Below are 22,183 nucleotides of genomic sequence, written 5' to 3'. Positions count from 1 at the left end.
GTCACGCTTGTGGGAATCAATAACTATGTAGTTTATACATTTACAATTGCTAAATTCAGATTAGGCTGCAAAAATCACATATGGGGGTCTTAGTACTGCACACATGCATCCCACCAAAGCATCAGTGCATGTCTTACTTCCCCACTTCTAATTCTAATACTTCCCAGATAAATTGATTTCTGTGTTCACTGATTTCTGTGAGGCAACAATTAACCACAAATAGAATACTTGTGATGAAAATATGCACCTACTGTGCATATGGACTTAAAACAAAGAAATGCACCCAATCTGCCACAATATTATAGAGCCATGGGGAATGGAGAATGGCAGATGTCTGGTAAGAAGAAACCATCATTATGTATCAGTTCAGACCATGTATTGTACATCAGTTGTTCCCCCATGGAATGGTGGAACTTCATGGTATTAGGTAAGCTCTGTTCAGGGTCAAACCAGGTTAAAGAATCTCCAAATGGTCCAAGATACTAGTGGGCTCCAGCCTAGGACAATTCCTTTCAGCCCTTTCCACTACAGGATAATATAACACCTACAACATTTGTTTCTGTCTATATACAGTATAAGTTTTGTGGAATTGGTCCTGAACATCGGATTATATAATGAGTGGGCTAGTGGGGGCTGTTTGGGCCTCTGTGTGGGCTGTAGTGGCCTCTGCGTACCTGAAATGCCAGGGCCTATTTTGATTCTCGGTCCAGACCTGGATGAGTCCCAGTCTGCGACTAGCCTATGTAAGAAGTTGTACAGTATTATACATGGAACAGGAAGCCTTTTCTTCCATCCATTTTCTGAGACATCTACTTGACAGTTAGAGGCATATTTATTATGCTGTGTAAAAAACAGTTGTATAATACACCACACATATACCACACATTTATGCATTTTTTCTTCTTAGTGACTTCCACCTGAAGCAATGTAAAATAACACCGTCAAATCTGGCGTTTGCATGGTATAAAATTACACACACCGATAAATTCTCCATTTATTTTGCACAGCTTTTTATATCATATTTTTTTGGCGAATTTCATGTTACACAGCATAATAAATATGCCCCTTAAAGTAACAGCTTCCAGTGAAGAGTGAAGGAATGGATCAAACTCTGGGTCAGCTTGCTCTGTGCTGGGATACATTATTAAAACATATTCTAATAGTTTTAGCTGTAGGCTGTAAGGTCTTACAAGGAATGCACCTGGTAAAGCAAATGTTATTGTCAGCATTGGGTATTGTCATGAATTGGCTAATAATTTGCCCTTACCATACTTGCTGAAATGTAACTCAATATCAGGAGGTGCCATTACATGATAATTAAGATTTTTTTTGGGGGGGGGGTTCTCCATAAGAGACACAAGCTTATTTGCAGTTTGGATTGGTTTATATCTCTGTTACAGGCCATGAAAATGGTTTCATTATTATACACCAGTAGTCTGAGAGGCTCTACTGTGCCCAGAAAGGAGGTCTCCAGCTGTGCTATCATTTTATGAGATGTTATCAATAGTACAGACAACAGCTAGCAAAAACAGTGGTCAAGCAAGTTAATTCTAAAGCTGGCCATAGACGCAAAGATCTGATTGTACGAATCCTCCTGTGGACATTTTTCGTCCCATGGAGATCGCTCGTTTGGTCAATCGGCCAAGTTAAAAGATTTCTGTAGGCTGACGGTAATATCTCTACATGCTGATCGGACGATTTTCAGAGGGAGACTGTCATTAGCTTTGTCGGACATTATTGCTGTTAAGGTGGCCATACACGGGCAGATAAAGCTGCCGATATCGGTCGTTTGGACCGATTTGACAGCTTATCTGCCCGTGTATGGGGGCTTCCGACGGGTCTTCCCGATCGATATCTGGCCACGATATCGATCGGGAAGGTTGGATTTTTACCCGACCGACCCGTCGGAGCCGCTTGGCGCATCGTAATTCGATCGTTCGGCCATACGGCCCAACGTTCGAATCACCCCCGATATAGCCATGCAGTTAGTGGCATATCGGGGAAAGATCCGCTCGTTTGGCGATGTCGCCAAACGAGGGGATCTTGGAGTCTATGGCCACCTTTAGGGGCAGAGGATCGTCTGATGTGTTCTTTTCTACTTTATTTAAACTGAAGGTTAGTGGCAGGTCGGAAGATGGGGAAATCCAATTGTTCGAGGATTTGAATGATCGGATCTTTGCGTCTATGGCCAGCTTTAAGGTGGTCATAGACGTAACAATTACGATCTTTCTTGGAAAAGATCTTTCCTAGAAAGATCGTTCATTTCAATACACACGTGTAGAGCTGAATCATCAGATATAATGGTGTAAACAATAGAATTCTACCTGTATCAGACGATTCAGCACTAACAATGGACGATGTTTGGGTGCCTTCAAATGCACCCGATCAAAATTTTCCGTCCAGCCCGATCGACGAGCCGACCGATATCCAAGTTTTCTGCCGATATTGGTAGGCTCGTTTCCCACCATACACGCACCGAATATCGAACAAATATTTGTTTCTCTGTCTGTCCGTCTATGGTCACCTTAACAGTCTAAATAGGTTTCTGCTTGTAAAGACCTGTGCAGCACAGTGTTATGACCATGAGAATGTAATGGTCAACAAGTGAATATAATTCAAATTACTAATTAAAAAGCAAAGCAAGCAAGGTGGGTACATGGTTTGTATCAATTTCCTAAATTTGGGTCCAAATTCTGCTTCAGCACCCCAACTGTTCTACATAATACTCTAAATATACTCTATAACATTTAAATGCATAACATGAAAGGCTTTAGCAATAACTGTAAATGTTTGTTGTCACGACTGATGAATAATTGCCCATGAATATTTATACAAATGGCTCTGAATGATAGAAACTGTGTCTAGGTGACTGATACTTTAAATGAACAGTTTTGAATGGCCTAAAAGTACTTTGGCTTTAAAAATCAAAATCAATTCATTTTTTTGTTGGTAAAGCTGACATTTGATACTTTGTTTTATATCAAGATGTTATCTATATAAAATAAAGAATTGCAGGTGTCTACAGATGCTCTCTAGTGAGTTGGAGCCAGTCATGGTCTGATATTTGCTGCCTTCTGGAGTCCCAGCTACTTTCTAACCTCTAACCAGTGATCCATTAAGCCTTACTATGACATAATTGTAATACTGGCTACCTTGGACCAGAGGCTTCATTTACAAAGTGCAGGACATTTTGCAAAAAACAAGTGGAAACTGCCATTTTTTTTTAATTTTGCACTTTTAAGGGGGGGGGCTGACCTCATATGGGGGACCATGTCCCTGTATGTGTGGCTTTTTTACTGTGGCGTGTGGATGTGCGGGGTCTGGGTCTGAGCTCCGAATATATTCTCGTATAGAGCATCGTGAATTCAGCTCTTCTAGTGCAGAGAGCTTAATTGCGCTGTAATGCCCCCCCCAATTTCCTCCAACGTAAGATTGGTAAGAGTGTTGGGGAGGGGGGCATATCCTTCATGAATACATATAGTAACATAATAAGTTAGGCTGAAAAAGGACACACGTCCATCAAGTTCAACTTTTTATAAACAAGTCTATATATTACATGCCTAACTGCTAGTTGATCGCGAGATCCATTTGAAGCCTCTGAAATTTGCCTCAGAGGGGAAAATCATTTATTGATCTGACTTGTGTTACGTATGTTTTCATACACTAACTTAACTTCCTTTACACAGTGTCTCTTTTAATTTGCTACGTGTATCTTATAGTAGAAACACAAATGTATACGCAAATTGCCTTTTCACAGTGCAATGCCTTATTGTGAAACAAACTACTCATGTCACAAGGTACAGGTATGGGATCCGTTATCTGGAAACCCGTTATGCAGAAAGCTCCGAATTACAGAAAGGCCTCTCCCATAGATTCCATTTTATCAAAATCCAAATTTTTCAAAAAGTACCTTGTATGGGATCCGTTATCTGGAAACCCGTTATGCAGAAAGCTCCGAATTACAGAAAGGCCTCTCCCATAGATTCCATTTTATCAAAAGCCAAATTTTTCAAAAAGTACCTTGTACTTAATCCAAACTAAGATATAATTAATTCTTATTGGAACCAGAGCCAGCCTATCGGGTTATTTAGGGGCAGATTTATCAAGGGTTGAAGTGAAAATTCGAATTTTCAAGGTTTTTTCTTAGTGGAATTTGACTAGGGAATACCGTATATACTCGCGTATAAGCCGAGTTTTTCAGCACCCAAAATGTGCTGAAAAACTCTACCTCGGCTTATACGCGGGTCAGCTAAGGGGAAAAATAGACACCCCCTTCCTCAGCGGAACCCCAGTTCTCATATGTGCCCTAAATCCCTGCGTAACCAGCCAGTCCCTCACCGGCCGCAGATATGAGGCTCCTTCCGCGGCCCCAACACTCCTCCCTCTCCCATAGCGCATCAGGAGAAGACTGAGTATGATGTAGCGTAGCGCAGCTCCTCCTGTCTGGTGACGGTGAGGTTGTCGCTAGAGGTGTCATGGCTGCTCAAAAGATCAATGAGGCGCTGGAGCACCTAGCAAAAGCAGAAAAAAGGTACCGGTAATATTAAGGCACCGGGAAGGAAATTAAGAGATCAGTTGCCTTAAGAGATGCGTTGCCTTTTATCGTCGTTGGGGTTCAGTGTGACTTTTCCCGACGAGGGAAGGGCTGCTGTGTTCTAAATAATGTCCATACGATTGCCATGGGTTATAGTCTACTGTTGTTCCGCAGACATTACCCTAATGGCGTCAACATTGAGATAATACTTATTTCCCTCAAATGAGAGCCCTAGTCTTCCTGCAATCACTGGCTTCCCTTGATCTCATCATACTCTGGCCTAGATCAATAAAAGAAGTACACTAAGAGCAGACACACTAAGAGCAGGCCTACCTTTCATTGTTATTCAGTGGGTGCAGGTACAGATTGATTTTCAAAATGAATCAGTTAATAGTGCTGCACTGAAATCCATGTCTCAAAAGAGCAAACAGATTTTTTTATATTCAATTTTGAAATCTGACATGGGGCCCCTAGGCTTATACACGAGTCAATAAATTTTTCCAGTTTTCTTAGGTAAATTAGGTACCTCGGCTTATACACGGGTCGGCTTATACACGAGAATATATAAAATTATATAAAAATATATAAAATTTGATTCGAGTTAAAAAAATTTAATTTGATTTTCAAAATTTAGCATTTACTGGCCTTTTAAGAATTTTAATTTGACTATTAGCCACCTTAAACCTGCAGAATTGCTGTTTTAGCCTATGGGGGACTTCCTGGGATCAATTTGGAGTTGTTTGCAGCCTTCCTGAAAATCTAGGGGGTTTTTTGAAGAAAAAAACTTGAATTGAATTCGAATCAGGTCAATCCCATTCACCCAAGTTTGAAAAATTTGATTTTTTGAAATATTTTGGTTGGTCTGGTTTTTATCGAATTTCAAGTTCATGGGAGTTTATGGGAGTTTTTACAAGCTCCCATGAACTCGAAATTCGAACCCTTGATAAACCTGCCCCTTAATGTTTACATAATGTTCTAGTAGAGTTAGGAAGTGAAAATACAAATAACGGAAAGATCTATTATCTATTATGCAGAAAAGCAATCTGGATAACAGATCCCATACCTGTACAACATTTGACTTCAATGGTTTTCCATGGTGTGATGTGAGGACTCTTTCTTTTTAGTTTTATTTATAACTGCATTTAAGAGGAACAGGTATCTAGAATCAGGAATCAGGAAATCAGTAAGCTCTGAAATACTTCAATGCCATTTCCCTTAGTGTTCGTTTTATGCAAATAATTATTATATTTAGATTTTTTTCCTCTAATAATAAAACAGTATATTGTATATACCCAAGGCATGGTGCTCCTCATTATGAGAGAAGGAACAAAGATACCGGCACACTGCAATCATTATGAGAGACCAGTTATCTGGAAAAACCCTGGGCCCAAGAATTCTGGATATTATAGCATTTTTTTGCAGAGGAGGAAGAGGTAGGGGGAATGAAATCCTCTTCTACTTCTGCACCCTAATTCTGTCATCATCTTTGATGCTTAATTATGTTGCTAATACTCTATGCCTTTCTATGTATCATAAAGTAACAAAGACATATTTTTAGAATCTCGGTTTCAGCCTCACACTCAGTATTTTGTAGATTTCTCCCAAATTCTATTTTGTTGTTTCCTTTTTGTCTCACCACCAAGATGGAACAAAAACCAGACTTGTATGCACAAGTCCAACCTCAGATGGAAGTCGCCATCTCTGTCCTGTGGCCATTTGTGTAGTATTTTTCAGAACATGACCTGGAACATCCATGGACTTCTTTGATATTCTATAGAAATAATTGCCCAGATATTGAAAAGCACAGGGTTTCTACATTCTTTATTATGCTGTGACATTTTCAGACCATGTGTGTCTCATCCAGACAATTTTCTTTCCATGACAAACGGTTGTTTAGTCGGTCAGACAGGTTAGAAGATTTATGTCGGCCAGCGATAATATCTATGCATTTATTTTTATGCATTGTATCAGACAATATGAATGGGTGACTGTCATTACTATTTGCCAGACATAACCTTAGTGCTGTCTGTGCAGGACATTGTCTGATTTGTTATTTTTGCTACTTTATTTAATCTGCATGGTTAGTGGTAGGTTGAGAGATTGCACCATATGATGGATTGTTGGACATAAGGATATATCTGCATGTCAATGGCTATACCCCATCTTAAGCCTATGGTTCTCCCCAAGATTCTTCAGCATTTTGCCCACTGCACTTTTTGGAATGAAAAAACAGTGTTAATTTGAAACACAGAGGATTGCCACCTGATCCCACTGTTTGTGCGCTGGTACATTTCAGGAGATCCCCAGAAAGGACAATGAGTTTATGACACTGTTTTTATTTGTAAAAAAAAAATGGCAAAACTACAAAAAATCACACTAGGGGTTCATTTGATTCCCTGGCACAAGTGCTAGTGTACTAAGAGAGCAAAACTTTGCCCCTTTGTGCTCCTTTTAAGGGTTAGGCCACACTGGGCGTTTTGGGGAGATTTGGTCGCCTGGCGACTAATCGCCTCATCTTTGCGGCAACCAATCTCCCCAAATGCCTTCCTTGACTTTGCGACGGCTAAAATGAAAAAACGACGGCGCTAGTGACACGTGGCAATTCATTTTCCGAAGTCACCCGAGGTTTCCTCGTGAGGAAACTTTGGCGACTTCGGAAAATGAATCGCTGCATGTGATTAGCGCCGGCGTTTTTTTCATTTTAGCCGGCACAGAGTCAGATAAGGTGTTTGGGGAGATTGGTCACCGCAAAGACGAGGCGATTAGTCGCCAGGCGACCAAATCTCCCCAAAACGACCAGTGTGGCCTTACCCAGAAATTTGTGCCTTGCACCTTCTGATACTACCAGGGCTTTGTCAGAGCGTCAGTGACCGAAAATGTAACAGACTTTGCAGAGAGTGTGTATTCAGATAGATAACTGACACTGAACTTCAAAGACAGCTGCTGAGTTAAAGGTAGAGAAAGGTTCTGAAGCATTTTTGTTCTGTAGATCATCCAGTGCATTAGGGCATTCTTCATTATGGTTTAATTGTATGTAAAAAAAAAAAAATACCATTACTTTGTGAATTTGAGTTTCCAGTTTCTCATGGGTCTGGATTTTGCAATTTAACAGACTTTGCAGACAGTGAATATTCCGTTAAGATAGCTGACACTGAGGGGGTTATTTATCAAAGGTCAAATAAACTCTAATAAACCCAAATGTTTATTTATGAAAAAACTCGAACGTCTAAAATTCGATCGAATAGGAATGACGCGAAAATTCAAATCAAATTCGAATTGAGTTTTCCTCCTAAAAAAACTCGAATGTCAGGAAGGATTAACATCTTCAAATTGTTCAACAGACCTCTGCCATTGACTTGTACATGATCTCGGCAGGTTTTAGATTGCAAAGTAACGAATTCGAACTGTTTCCAGGGTCGAGGTGTGATAAATCTCACATTCGAATTAGAATTTGAGTTAGTGGTTTTAAACTAAAAATTGTGAGTTTTGACCAAAAAAACAATTTGAAAATTTGAATTTGAATTTACCATTCACACCTTAGTAAATTTTCTCAGAACCCACTGAGCATGTGCAGTGTCACTGACACTCGAATCAAAACAATATCCAAGATGGAGAGTTCCTGTGCACAAATTTGAAGACCTGAATCATTACTGTTATAGAGATGCTACACCTTTAGTCTGGGGCAGCAAGTTCAGTGTAAAATGTATAAGATATATGTATAAAATACAGCATTTCTATCTAGACATATTTGGTTTCAGCGTTTAATTCTCCTTTAAAGGGCTAATTCACTCTAAACTTTTGCTGCAGAATTGTACTTAGTGCAAGGTATTACTTATAACAATATAGGTTTATGGTTTTTATCTGTGCAATGACCTTAGTCACTTTTTTTGTGAGGTTGGGGTATAACACATAAGGGGGGGCTACGCAAGGTTATAAGAAAGACTGTGACAAACTAGCACCTTTATCTGCACCTTGTATAAACCCCCCCCCAAAAGAAAAAGTCTAATGTAATAGGACCAACAAATATAGGTGCTAAACTGCACAATTGTAGCTGCCCATAGCAAGCAATCGGTAATTGTAAATACCATGTTCTTATAACACATTGCAGAAGTACTGGAGTAAGAAGCACGGGATCCTAAAGCTGAAGTAAGCCTTCAACCCCATTAAGGAAATAAGTGACCATTTTAGCTTAGAACAGGAAGGGAGAGGGTTTCATTTCATACATTCAGAGATAAGGTTGTGGGACTGTGCATACAAGAGAGGAAGAAATAAATAAATAGAGAAGCAAAGACATGCAGTAAATAATATACAAGAATGCAACTAGTAAGGAAAAATAGAGTTATTCAAGTAGTAATGAATAGAAGGGCATTGTGACACCTGTGACAATGAAACAGCACAGAGAAAGAAGATTGGTGAAGTAGGAGACTAAAAGAAATTGAAGTGAGCAGATATATTTGCATGCAGCAGGTCTCAGAGGCCCTGTAAGGCTCTAAATCATTATATAAGAGGACATAATGTTGTTGTCTATTATTTATAAATCACCCACTGTACATATTCTGTAGTGCCAACATAACCAGTAATTCTTCCTTGCAGCAAATCACACATTTCCTTTAAATTCACCCTCAAGAAAAAAGGAGTCTGTGAATGAAAAAGATGGCAAATAGCAGTCTGTGATGAGAAGAAGAGAACTTCAACTAGGAAAAGGGAACAGCAACAAAGACTGATCATTTTGCCTACACTGTGTATCTATTTTGCTTTTCTACAGATGCATGGATGATGCCTCTTCTCTGAGCTCACATTTCATTAGTAGGTAACAACTTACTAATAAACGTTACTTAACCTTAAAATGTGCTAATAATTGGGTCTATTTCACTTGCGATTAAACTGGTGCTTAAAATACTAGTGAGTTGCCCCGTTTTAAAATATATTGTTAAAACTAAAGCACTTGTAAACTATCAAGAGCTGAGGTCTTCCTTTTGTAGTAGCATGTTTTATAGAAGATGGAAATACTGAATACTGCCATTTTGCAGGTAATGGGCTGCAAACAGTGTAAAGAAGATGAAGTGGCAAAGGTGGAGGAGAGTGCACTGGAGAACCCCCAGAGGTACGGTCCAGATCCCACAAGTCAGATGCCTTTTCGGATTCAAGAAACCCATACACCATTCATCAGTCCGGGAATAGGAGGGGTAATGTTGGGAACCAGCCACAGAGGAATGGGAGTAGGAGTTTCAGGTACATTGGTGGAAGGTCTATAAGCAAGACCTGTCTCTTAATTAACATTAATGATGTTATGTAATATTTGTGAAAACATTGCAAAGAGTGTCCTGAGATAATATAACTAGCATAACGAACCAAGCATTTGCTTAATAAATGAACATATAAAATTTGACAATTACAAAGAAATTATAGCTGCAGTTAGCTTTGTAAGGAGCTCCTGCTAAATAACTATGACTTTAGAAACCAACATTTATTACAGAGAAATTGGTTCAAAGTGCAAAAACCCTGAAAATTGAAACTGGCCATCATGCATAGATGCAAAGGATTTTTTAATTGTAAAGTAAAGAGTTGAACTTGTTTAATGTATTGAGTCCATTTGGAGGACCCAAATAATTTTTGCATGGGGGCCATAAAATGTATTTTACGCTACTGCTCTGATTATTTATCACTTCTACTTGAAAAAAGTTCAGCTGCTGAAGAAAAGCTTACTGTTCCTCCTCAGCCAAGATGGTGTTGGAGACGTGGCCATGGATGTTACAATTTCAATCTTTCCTGGAAAAGATATTTCCAAGAAAGATCGTTCATTTCAATACACTCTTGTAGAGCTGAATTGTCAGCTAAACAGATAGAAACAATAGAATTCTACCTGTATCTGACGATTCAGCAATGGCCTATGTTCTGGTGCCTTCAAAGGCACTCGATCAAAATTTTCTGCCAGCCTGATTGATCAACTGACCAATATCCAAGTCTTCTGTTGATATCAATTGCCTCATCTCCCACCATACATGTACTGTATATCGTACGAAAATATGTTTTGTTTGATATTATCGCTGCATCTATGGTCACCTTTAGGTAGTGCAGCCTCTTCTGTAACAGCAATACATGCAGCGCCGGATTTGTTTGCCGGCCGCCCCTAGGCCGCGAGGTCCAACCAGGCGGCCGCGCGGTCCTAGCGCCAGCCTACACTTCCCCTTCCCAGCGCACCGGCAAAAAAACGCCGGCGCAGCTGGTGTAATTGAATGGGGACGCACACATCCCCATAATGCGGCTGGGCGGCATGCCGCCCCTATTTTTTGCCGCCCTAGGCCCGGGCCTATGTGCCCTCGCCACAAATCCGGGCCTGAATGCATGAGGCTAAGTGGGCTTACACCCTGCCTCCTGATATCTCTAAATGGCTTACTTGGGTACTTACAAGGCTATTCATGGATTGTGCATCATCTTGGATCTTCTTTAAATGGATGTTAATTACCCTAGCAACAAGTGAACAGTTTTGTATGAATAGTAGAAAATAAATGTAAGCAATGAAAAATAAGAGTAGCAGTAAAACCAAAGCTTGGGGGTCAGTCTGTTTTCTGGATCACAGGTCATCTGCATCAACCAGACTACATTCTTAGCTGCATGATGAAAAGGGCCAGCAGAGGAAGGCTATTAAAAAGCATACAAAATAAATAATGAAGGCCAAACGCTAAATTGCTTAGAATACATTAATCTATAGTATATTAAAAGTTAAATACAAACTTTCCCTTTGAGTCTCTTACGCCACCTCTTACGCTTGGGCTGACATACTGTATTGCACTTCATAGGGCCATAGCACGTGGCTGGCCTTGTTCTCCCTGGCCCAGCCTCAATTAACAATCTCCCATTAATCTTAGTCCACTATCTGATTTGCATGACATTCTGATTTATAACCCCGCATCTCCTGCCTCCAATAATGTCAGAGATGGGTGGTTGGGTGCAGGTTTATCATTAGCACACAGTAGACTGTGTTTGGTAGGGAAAGGGTGCATTAGGAGCGAGGTAAGCTCTTGCAAGTAGGGCCCTGTGACCCTAGTTTTTCACTGTAATTCTGTAATCTCTGTTTGTTATAAATTATTGTAAAGCACTGAGTAACTTAAATAAATGATGATGATGATGATGATGATGAATCAATCACAAACTGGTCCCACAGCAGGATGTATGGATCTGTGGCCAGGCCCGGATTTGTGGAAAGGCCACCCAGACCTGGGCCTAGGATGCTGCCCATCCTCGATGATAAACTCATTGCACATGCAGTAGAAAGCCAAAGCACACCTGGGTAAAAGTTCACCCACCCTCTGAATTCAGGTTAAGAACTTCAAGAACAATGCTGCTACCCCCATACAAGCCATTAAACTAAGAAATGCATCATAGTTGCCTCTCCTCCACAGGCAGCTTGAGCACTGGCCCATAGCCAGATGTTGCATGGTACAGCCAAGGTGGCCCTACATGTCTTTCCAGCTCTCTGATACATTCTCATGAAACATCAGTACAATGGGCAGTTACCCTTATTCTTCTAAAAAGTTTTTGCAGCAACATCAGAGTTGTCCTGACCAGCTAAAATAAATTGTCTGGCATCCTTACCTTAACCAAGAGTTTTCTTCATATACTCGGCCTTCACAAACAGCGTGATTTTCTGTAGGGTCTGACCTACAACTATGATGACTTTAGGTTGGCCAGGTAAACTAACCTTGTGCCTTCTAAGCTTGAATTTTAACTTGTGTCATGACCCACCTGCATAATAGCCCCTTACTAAGTTTGTCTGGGATGGTCTTTATAAATATCAAATGACCCCTTTCTAGCCTGGTTGCACCTGTGGACATAATATTGGTGCATAAACTTAACAAATCTTAAAAATCTTACCCTTAAGGGAATACAAAACTTCTGAGGCCCTCTTATTATAAAGGCTTTTACCTCAAATGGTATGTATTTGGTGAAAAATGATATTTAAATATATCATTCTTTATGCTAGAATATAATTATTTTAACTTTGTTCATGTAGGAGGGGCAACCATGTTTATTGCTTTGTACGATTATGATGCTCGCACAGAGGATGACCTGAACTTTCAAAAGGGAGAGAAGTTCCATATTATTAACAACTCGTGAGTATCTTACTGAGATAGGAATGTGTGCATAAATTATTGTGACTACATACAGTAACCTTAAGTATATATATATATATATATATATATATATATATATATATATATACTGTATATATATATATATATAGATTGTGTATAATATGCATCTGATCTATTTATTCCCTATACAGAGAGGGTGATTGGTGGGAAGCTCGATCGCTAAGTTCTGGAAATACAGGATACATCCCCAGTAATTATGTGGCACCTATGAATTCCATTCAGTCGAAAGAGTAAGTTCTACCCTGCACTTGGAAGAAAAATGCTAAGATCAACAAACTTTTTAATAGCTAACATAACCAAATACTTTAAGGGTGGTGGCACACAGGGAGATTAGTTGCCCAGCGACAAATCTTCTCTACTGCGGGCAACTAATCTCCCCAAATGCATTCCCGCCAGCAAGAATGCGAATCACCGCGGGATTACATATGTATCGATATATGTAAATGTGAAACTTGTACAATTGTGAACCTTGTAAGCATAGATACTATGAATAATGGAACACTTGGCTGTTCTTTGGGGTCTATGGAAGCCAGAAGATCTTGAATAACGTCTCATGATGTACAAAACAAATATTCTTATAGAATGGTGTTAAAGAATTGTAATTTCTCATGTACCACTGTTTCCCCTGTCTCTAAATTAGGTGGTACTTTGGAAAGATTGGCCGGAAGGATGCAGAGAGACTACTTTTGTCTGATGGGAATCAAAGAGGAACCTTCATGATCAGGGAGAGCGAGACAACCAAAGGTAAAGCTTATCAGGATGCATGAGTATATAATATATTTGTATATATATACAAACAAAAAACCTTTTGTTTGTCCTGCATTCTCCTGACAAAGATCCAAGTATTGGATCGAAACGTTGAGTTTAAATAAAGGATTTCATTTTTTTGCACTATACAAAGTATATATATATATATATATGTGCAGGTATGAGATCTATTATCCAGAAAGCTCTGAATTACAGAATATCTGTCTCCTATAGATTCCATTTTATCATAACAATCTAAATTTTAAAATATGATTTCTACTCCATTTTATCCAAATAATCTAAATTTAATTTAAAAAATGATTTCTCTGTAACAATTAAACAGTACCTTTCCTTCTTCCTTCTACATACAAAGTAAGATAATAATAATTAATAATTATTATTAATTAATCCTTTTTGGAAGCAAAACCAGCATTTTGGGTTCCTGTTATGTTTACATTATTTTCTAGTAGATTTAAGTATGAAGATCCAAAGTATGGAAGGATCCAGTATCCTGAAAACCCCCAGGTCCCGAGCATTCTGGATAACAGGCCCATACCTGTATATATATGTACAGTATGTGTGTGGTGTATATATGATATATATGCTTGACAAAGGGGACCACCCCGAAACGTTGCATCGTGTGCAAATAAATCTTCGCAAGGGTTTTCCCTGCTTGATCGTGCCTGGTGTGCCATTGCCTTTCTTTCTTGTATATATGATATATATAAACATAAATAAACAGTATCAGTATACTAACACCCTACCATGCTCTCTTATTTTAGTCTTTAAGTCTCCTTTCACATTTTTCCTATGTGATATTCTGTCTTCTCTAAATATTATGTTTAACTAATCCTTGCCACCTTATTTCTTTTACCTTCCACTCTATTTTCCATTTTGATCAACAGCTTCATGTTATGGTTCTTCGCAGGTGCATACTCCCTTTCTGTTCGTGACTGGGATGCTAACAGAGGAGACCATGCAAAACATTACAAGATCCGCAAGCTAGACAGTGGAGGGTTCTATATTACAACCAGGGTCCAGTTTGATACTGTGGAGGAGCTGGTGTTACACTATAGTGGTAAGAAGGCTGCATCTTATATAGACTAATCTTTCCTTTCTTCATGGACATAAATAATATAGAGGTATCAAGTCCAGACTGACATTCCAAGTAAGCCCTGGCATTTCAAGTACACAGAGGCCCAAATACCCCCGCAGGCCCAATAAATAGTGAGTGTCTATGGTATCTTATAGCAGCTACAATATAATAGTATTTGCCAGAATCTAAAGACCAGTCCAGGCCTGATAGGTATGTTTCTGTTATAAGGCAGCTTGTAGCATGGATTTTGGAAAGAAAGCAGGCAATGTAGAGTTTATAATATACACTGGTAAATGCACAGAAATAAAAAAGCATTAACATTAACTTTAGGGACACATACGATTGGCATTCAAGGAAAGTGCAAGGCTAGCATCTCATAGACTGCTGTATCCCCTAGCAACAAGGCTTTCCTTACAGAGTAGACAAAAGAGCAGATTGGTCGTGAAGTGGCATAGCAAGAACACCATGTTCAAATATGATTGTTCAGACTATGTGGGGATGTGTTTAGATGTGATACAATGAAACAATATTGCAGTAGCACTCTATTTTCTTAAGTTCAAAATCAGGGCATGATGAACAATTCAATACAAGAAGCTAAGAGGCAGCTAGCTCAAACTGTGCCGAGTTGTACAATTCAGCTTCCCTTCAGCAACGCCATAACATATACTCTGCCAGCTCTTTTACAAATCAATTTGTAGATACCAGAAATTGTATTAGTACTGGAATTCCTGCTAATATAGAAATTAATATGTATTTTTTAATAACTTTGGCCCAAGTCTGAAATAAATATATTTTGCAAAAAAAATGGAAATGTACCTGGTTGGTTTGGGTTTTTTTGGGTTAATGTGGGGTCTTTGGGGTGAGTGGAAAAATTCTGCTTTTAGGCTTAAGCTGGCCATAGACGCAAAGATCCGATCGGACGAATCATCGTACGATCGGACTTCCCCATCTCCTGACCTGCCACTAACCATTCAGATCAAAGTCTTACCAGTCAGATCAAATAAAGTAGTTAAAGAACAGATCAGCAATGTTCTGCTCCTGACAGCAATCGTATGATAGTTATGTCTGACAAAGCTGGTGACAGTCTCCCACTGAAAATCGTACGATTGGCAATACACGCAGAGATATTATCGGCAGCCGACAGAAATTTTCTAACCTGTCTGATCGACCAAACTACCGATCTCCGCCGGACGAAAAATGTCGGGACTCTCCACACACGGTCCAAAAATCATACAAATCCTCGATTCGTACGATCGGATCTTTGCGTCTATGGCCAGCTTTAGGCTCATTGCACACATGGCAGTATAGCTGGGTTTGGGGATTTTTCTGCTTGCAGAAAAAATGCCTCAATCATTTACTGTATGCCCTGATAGGAAACACAATTACTTTTTGTAGTTGGCTGCAAGTAGCAGATTTTCCCTGTGTAATGTTTATAGTCATGGGGCCAAGCAGATGTTAGACAGACCCTGCCACAGTGTAGATAAGATTTGGGGTGAGTGCTCATCCGATGCCCTCAAAATACCTAGGATGATATGGCAATGTTTTCATATATCTGTCTTTTTTTTAGCTAACAACCCCAAATATTGGGGTCACTTACATGGTTTTGAATAAAAAAAAGTCTCCAAACCTCTTTTATGGCAATGATTCAATGATATGACAAAATGCGGGTTTTTTGACACAGTTCCTCATAGCTGTTAGACAGACAATACATTCCAAAACACACATATAAGAGCCTCATTTGTTAATGCAAGTGCAACATGGAAAGCACAACAATATCCACAAATTGCTGTGTTTTTTTCCTCAATGCGGCATTTTGTATTACAGAATTCCAGATTAATAGCAGGCAGCCATTAATTCAAGTGCACAAAATGTTTCTTGATTTAGCAATGTGGATGCTACTTAGCACTGTTAGACAATCACTCGCAAGTTAAAGCTTTTTCTTAGTCAATGTTGGAAGGAAATGAATCGTTTCTGTGCAGTGCAGCACCATTATAAGGTAGCTTATTCCCATTTACTAGCCACAAGCCACCTTTGCCCTCATCAGGCCCAGACATGACATAGGTTAATAATACACTGGGACTTGATTTTACTGTTTGTCTTCATAAATAAGCCCTATAAAGTACATATAGTATCATAATGGTCTTTTGAAGAATTTTTTTATACTTGCACAGCTCCCCTCTCAGTTTGTCCAGAACTGCAAAGCTTAAAAAACTCTTCATTATCAAAGCCTAGTGGTTAATCATATATGCAGGAGGTTCTGTTAGTGAGAATACAAACCTCTCTGTATCCTGTGTGGCCTTGCCTGCTAATTCTGTGTGAGAGTGATGGAGAAATGTAACAGCCCAGCCTTTGCAAACACTCCTAACTGTATATTAATCTAGAACAGTTATAGTTACTTTTTGAAACTTCATAGGGCAACGTATTGACTGTATATTCCTGTTCTTTTTAGGAAAACACTAGATCTCATGCCCTATCAGTGCAGAGGGGCCTCATCAGGTTTGTTGCTTTATGCAGCAGCTGACACAGAGCACCCCTCAAAATACACTACATTCCTTTTGGAAAATAGGTTGCTTGGGCCCACTAACACAAGTAGATGTTGGTATTTTCATTTCTCTTTCCATTTTGCATCTATTAATTAATTCATTAAACTCAGAGTGATATGGTAAATCATCAATAGTTGGCACTAGATGGATTTGGGAGATGCAATGCTTGACTTCATTACTTGACTACAGTGGGTAACCTCAGACACTTTTTATGCATTGTTTAAATGGGTAGTTTACCTTTAAAATAACTTTTAGTATGACATAGACATTGATATTTTTAGCCAATTTTCTTTCTTTCTTTTTTTTTTTTTTTTTGCAGTTACAGTTATTTAGCTTTTTGTTTAGCAGTTCTCCAGTTTGGAATTTCAGCAGCTATCTGGTTGCTAGGGTCTTGTTTACCATAGCAACCAGGCAGTGAGTTGAATGAGAGAATAGGAATAGAATGATAAGGAATAAGTAACAATAAGACTAGAAAATGGTAAGTTTACAGAGCAATAGTTTTTTTTTTTAGCTTTTAGCTACTGGGGTCAGGGATACCCATTTAAAGGGGGTTCACCCTCCAAATACTTTTTTTCAGTTGAGTTGGTTTCAGACTTTTTTCAAATACTTTCTATTTATTATTTATCGTTTATTTAAATTGAAGTTTAAATTTGAACATTCCTGTCTGGTGTTTCAGTCTGGCAGCTCAGTGATCCAGGAGCATCTGAACTGTTACAATTTGCTGCCTTTAGTTGATACATTTCTCAGTAGTATCTGTGGAATATTAGCAACTATTGTATCAATGATAACAGCTGTTTTTAATGAAATTCGGGGATTCTGCTCAGCAGGGACAAAGCTAAGAAATGTATCAACTAAATGTATCAATTTAGAACAGTTTCTGAGTCGGCGACTCCCCCTTCCAAAGCTGCTTTAGAAGGTGAAAAATGAAACTTTACACTTCAATATTAGAAAAAAAATTATCACAAATAGAAGCTAATTGCAAAAACGATTTTTTTTCTGCTAAACTGTCTAAAAACAACTAAACTGGAAAAAGTGTTTGAAGGTGAACAACCCCGTTAAAAGCTGGAAAGATGTAGAAGAAGGCAAATAATTAAAACCTTTAAATAATGAAGAAAGTTGCTAGGCTAACACACTACAGTTAAACCTATAAGAAAAAAAATATAATGCACTGTTTGAAAGGGATATGTCCAGCTTTATAACGGCATATGTTCTTTTTAAGCCTTCTAGCACCACCTACTGGCCATTTTAGTTTTTTTTTTGCTGAAAATGAAGTTATATTAGGATTCATTTATAAAGGCAGCACAATGTACAAAGTGCAAAATTGGGAAGCAAATTGCCATGTTTCAAAGTTGCAAATTGTGTCCAAGTTGCGGCACGTTTCTCTTCCTTCATTTGCGTGCAAACGTTGTTAAGGCTCATTTATGGCCTTCCATTTGTACTGATATAAATAAATAGCATCTACTAGAAAAGCATAAAATGTTTTCATATAGAAAGTAAAATTTTTCTGGGTCTCTTCTGTAGGGGCGTTTCTGGGATTTTCACCACATGAGGCAGCCAATACCTTCATGCCCGGAATTTACCTTTCCAAGTGTAATTACACTCTCTGCACTAGAAGAGCCAAAATCCGAATTTCAGTACTTTAAGTTACCCCTGGTAACCTGTGGGTTGCTGATGCCTGGGAACAGTTTCTCAACTCGCTTAGAATTATCGAAATAGCATAGCTGCCAATATTTGAAAGTAATTTCATGGCACTGTGGTACATTACTTTTGGGCCATTAAGACCACGTGAGAACTGGACTTAGAACTGGAGTTAGTATAATGTTCCACACCTCCCATATTTAGAAAACATAGTAGTGAAGAAAGAGCAGCACACATGAAAAAGCATAAAAGTATGTGTTCTGTGTCACAGTCTGTAGCTAAAATGAGGGTTAAACATGCTCACTATTAAGTGATGAATTTAATGCCCTGCACAATATTGGGTACAATATCCAGTACAGGTTTTGTTTAACTATTACACACAGAGTAACATCGGTTCTGGTCCCTGGAGTATCTGCACAGAATCACTGACTAATAGTTTCTCTTTATAACCACTGTTCACACAGGAAAAAAATACAAATTAATTTAATTTTTAATTCTGATAATTTCAGTATTTGAATCATTTACATTTCTGTTTCAAGGAGAACTCCCCCCCCCCCTAAACTTGCAGGCATTGAAAGGACGGTGATTAGACCAGCAGCAAACATTGCCCCTTTTATTACATTTGCCTGATAATGTCTACATTCATAGTTCTGACAAAAGCTTAATGTGCTTTGCAAGGCAGCAGCACACTCAAGTGGTATTACTCTATATTGCAATGTTTTTGTTGTTAAGGGAACGTTAGAAAGATTTCAAATATATCATCAGTATCCTTGTATTTCTATCAGTATGTCTTCCCCTGATTCTATTGCATTCTTTCTCCATCAGTTTTTTTACTAATCTTTCTGACCACAGTTCAGCTCAGTAAAATGGTTAATTTATTTCTGGACAATACCAGTGTGCCACAAAATTTTCTTTTAGGGGTTTAGACAGGAGTGAATTTTCTGTACATAGCACACAGTAGTTGTTGGCAGAAAGGAAAATGCAGTGTACCCACACGTTCACCCCTTGCTTGTGCAGGTAACACAGCAGTAGGAATAAAGGGGATACTAGCCACTATGAGAAGGCGTAGTAGCAGCGATGTAACTATGATATAGGGTCATGGAGGGGAGAGTTTGTGCACCTAAAGATGCGACCTAGTCCCTCCTGAAGATTATTTTATACATGGAAGGCTGGTGTCAAGATGAAGTCTACTCAATGCATGAGTCTTTAGGTGCAGGGTTCCCCAGCATCATTGGACACACTTTTGCAAAAGGAAGAAGGATAAATACAGTGGTAGCAAGTGTAAATATGTGGGGTTCAAAATGAAGTCTGTGCATGATTCTTTAGATGCTAGTACACGGTGTGGCATACAAATAAAAGCATATACGTATATGTTCAAAGTCACAACCTATGGTTGAAATAAATGGGATAAATCATACATCATCCAGGAAATTCGACGGTTGATTGAATCTTCCACACAGTGCCCAGTACACCTTTGTTCATTCTAAAACTAGCAGAACATGGCACCAGAGTATAGTGGTGGCAAGCCGCCCTAGGTCTGGGCCTTTTCAGCCTTGGCATAAATCCAGATACACTTGTGCACAAATTGGAACAAGAGGCAGGACGGATTTATCATAACCAGGTGCAACTATGTGGGAGTACAAGGACCAGCTTTAGATACAAGTACCGTCAATTCGCACAATGACTGCTGCCTATTTTGAACTACTGCATCTCCCAGTACCCAACCATTTTCAGCTGATTGTAATTTAACAACAGTTACAATGTCACAGATTGGTCCTACTGTGTAAGTACGGGGCCTGAGATGTCTGTTTTTCCCAGAGTACCTGCCGCCAATAAAGACAGTTCTAATGGCAGCTCATGTTATCATACCCTTTGAGTCCTAAAGCAGATAGATATAGCTCTTTACTCTCTCATCTACTTTTTTGTCGTTTCAGAGTTCAATGATGGGTTGTGTCACCTGCTTACAAGTCCATGTGTCAACCAGAAACCCCAAACACTGGGGCTTTCAAAAGATGCCTGGGAAATATCTCGAGATTCCGTCAATCTGGTTAAGAAACTGGGACAAGGCTGCTTTGGAGATGTTTGGAAGGGTAAGAGTCTAACACAATGTCACAGTCCTGTGTATATTCTATTCTGGACACATCAGTTGTTTACAAACATAGTTACATAGTTACATAGTTAAATCGGGTTAAAAAAAGACAAAGTCCATCAAGTTCAACCCCTCCAAATGAAAACCCAGCATCCATACACACTCCTCCCTACTTTCACATAAATTATATATACCCATATCTATACTAACTATAGAGCTTAGTATCACAATAGCCTTTGATATTATGTCTGTCCAAAAAATCATCCAAGCCATTCTTATAGTCATTAACTGAATCAGCCATCACAACATCACCCGGCAGTGCATTCCACAACCTCACTGTCCTGACTGTGAAGAACTCCCTATGTTGCTTCAAATGAAAGTTCTTTTCTTCTAGTCTAAAGGGGTGGCCTCTGGTACGTTGATCCACTTTATGGGTAAAAAGGTCCCCTGCTATTTGTCTATAATGTCCTCTAATGTACTTGTAAAGTGTAATCATGTCCGCTCGCAAGCGCCTTTTTTCCAGAGAAAACAACCCCAACCGTCTACCCTCATAATTGAAGTCTTCCATCCCTCTAACCAATTTAGTTGCAAGTCTCTGCACTCTCTCCAGCTCATTTATATCCCTCTTAAGGACTGGAGTCCAAAACTGCACTGCATACTCCAGATGAGGCCTTACCAGGGACCTATAAAGAGGCATAATTATGTTTTCATCCCTTGAGTTAATGCCCTTTTTTATGCAAGACAGAACTTTATTTGCCACAGTATGACATTGCCCAGAATTAGACAACTTGTTATCTACAAAAATCTCTAGATCCTTCTCATTTAAGGAAACTCCCAACACACTGCCATTTAGTGTATAACTTGCATTTATATTATTTTTGCCAAAGTGCATAACCTTGCGTTTATCAACATTGAACCTTATTTTCCAGTTTTCTGCCCAGTTTCCCAACTTAGACAAATCACTCTGCAAAGTGGCAGCATCCTGCATGGAACCTATAGTTCTGCACAATTTAGTATCATCTGCAAAAATAGAAACAGTACTTTCAATGTCCACCTCCAGGTCATTAATTAAGTTGAAAAGCAAGGGATCTAGTACAGAGCCCTGCGGTACTCCACTAACAACACTGGTCCAATTAGAAAATGTTCCATTTACCACCACTCTTTGTAGTCTATCTTTTAGCCAGTTCTCTATCCAGGTACAAATACTATGTTCCAGGCCAACATTCCTTAATTTAACCAGTAACCTTTTGTGTGGCACTGTATCAAATGCTTCAGCAAAGTCTAAGTTAATCATATCCACTGCCATCCTAGAATAGAGGTCCCTGCTTACCTTCTCATAAAAAGAAATTAAGTTAGTCTGGCAAGATCTATTAAAGGAAC

The 22,183-nt window shown here is 39.1% G+C and overlaps 1 protein-coding gene across 3 annotated transcripts in view; it reads left to right on the top strand.

Moving 5' to 3' along the window:
- fgr.S (FGR proto-oncogene, Src family tyrosine kinase S homeolog) overlaps positions 1-22,183 on the top strand; it is a 49,271-nt gene that overhangs the window by 6,785 nt on the left and 20,303 nt on the right. For 2 of the 3 annotated variants that reach the window (XM_018249455.2, XM_041583923.1), the window contains 7 exons: positions 9,128-9,344; positions 9,565-9,766; positions 12,549-12,648; positions 12,822-12,920; positions 13,331-13,434; positions 14,366-14,515; positions 20,649-20,804. In XM_018249455.2, the coding sequence (XP_018104944.1) occupies positions 9,568-9,766; positions 12,549-12,648; positions 12,822-12,920; positions 13,331-13,434; positions 14,366-14,515; positions 20,649-20,804 (808 nt within the window). In that variant the 5' untranslated portion in view covers positions 9,128-9,344; positions 9,565-9,567. The remainder of the gene's footprint in view (positions 1-9,127; positions 9,345-9,564; positions 9,767-12,548; positions 12,649-12,821; positions 12,921-13,330; positions 13,435-14,365; positions 14,516-20,648; positions 20,805-22,183) is intronic. The other variant, XM_018249454.2, reaches the window with a different exon arrangement.

Source organism: Xenopus laevis, chromosome 2S (genome assembly GCF_017654675.1).
Source record: "Xenopus laevis strain J_2021 chromosome 2S, Xenopus_laevis_v10.1, whole genome shotgun sequence".
Classification (NCBI taxonomy): Eukaryota; Metazoa; Chordata; class Amphibia; order Anura; family Pipidae; genus Xenopus; species Xenopus laevis.
The sequence above is the reverse complement of the archived record's forward strand: the minus strand, read 5'-3'. Positions and strand labels throughout refer to the sequence as shown.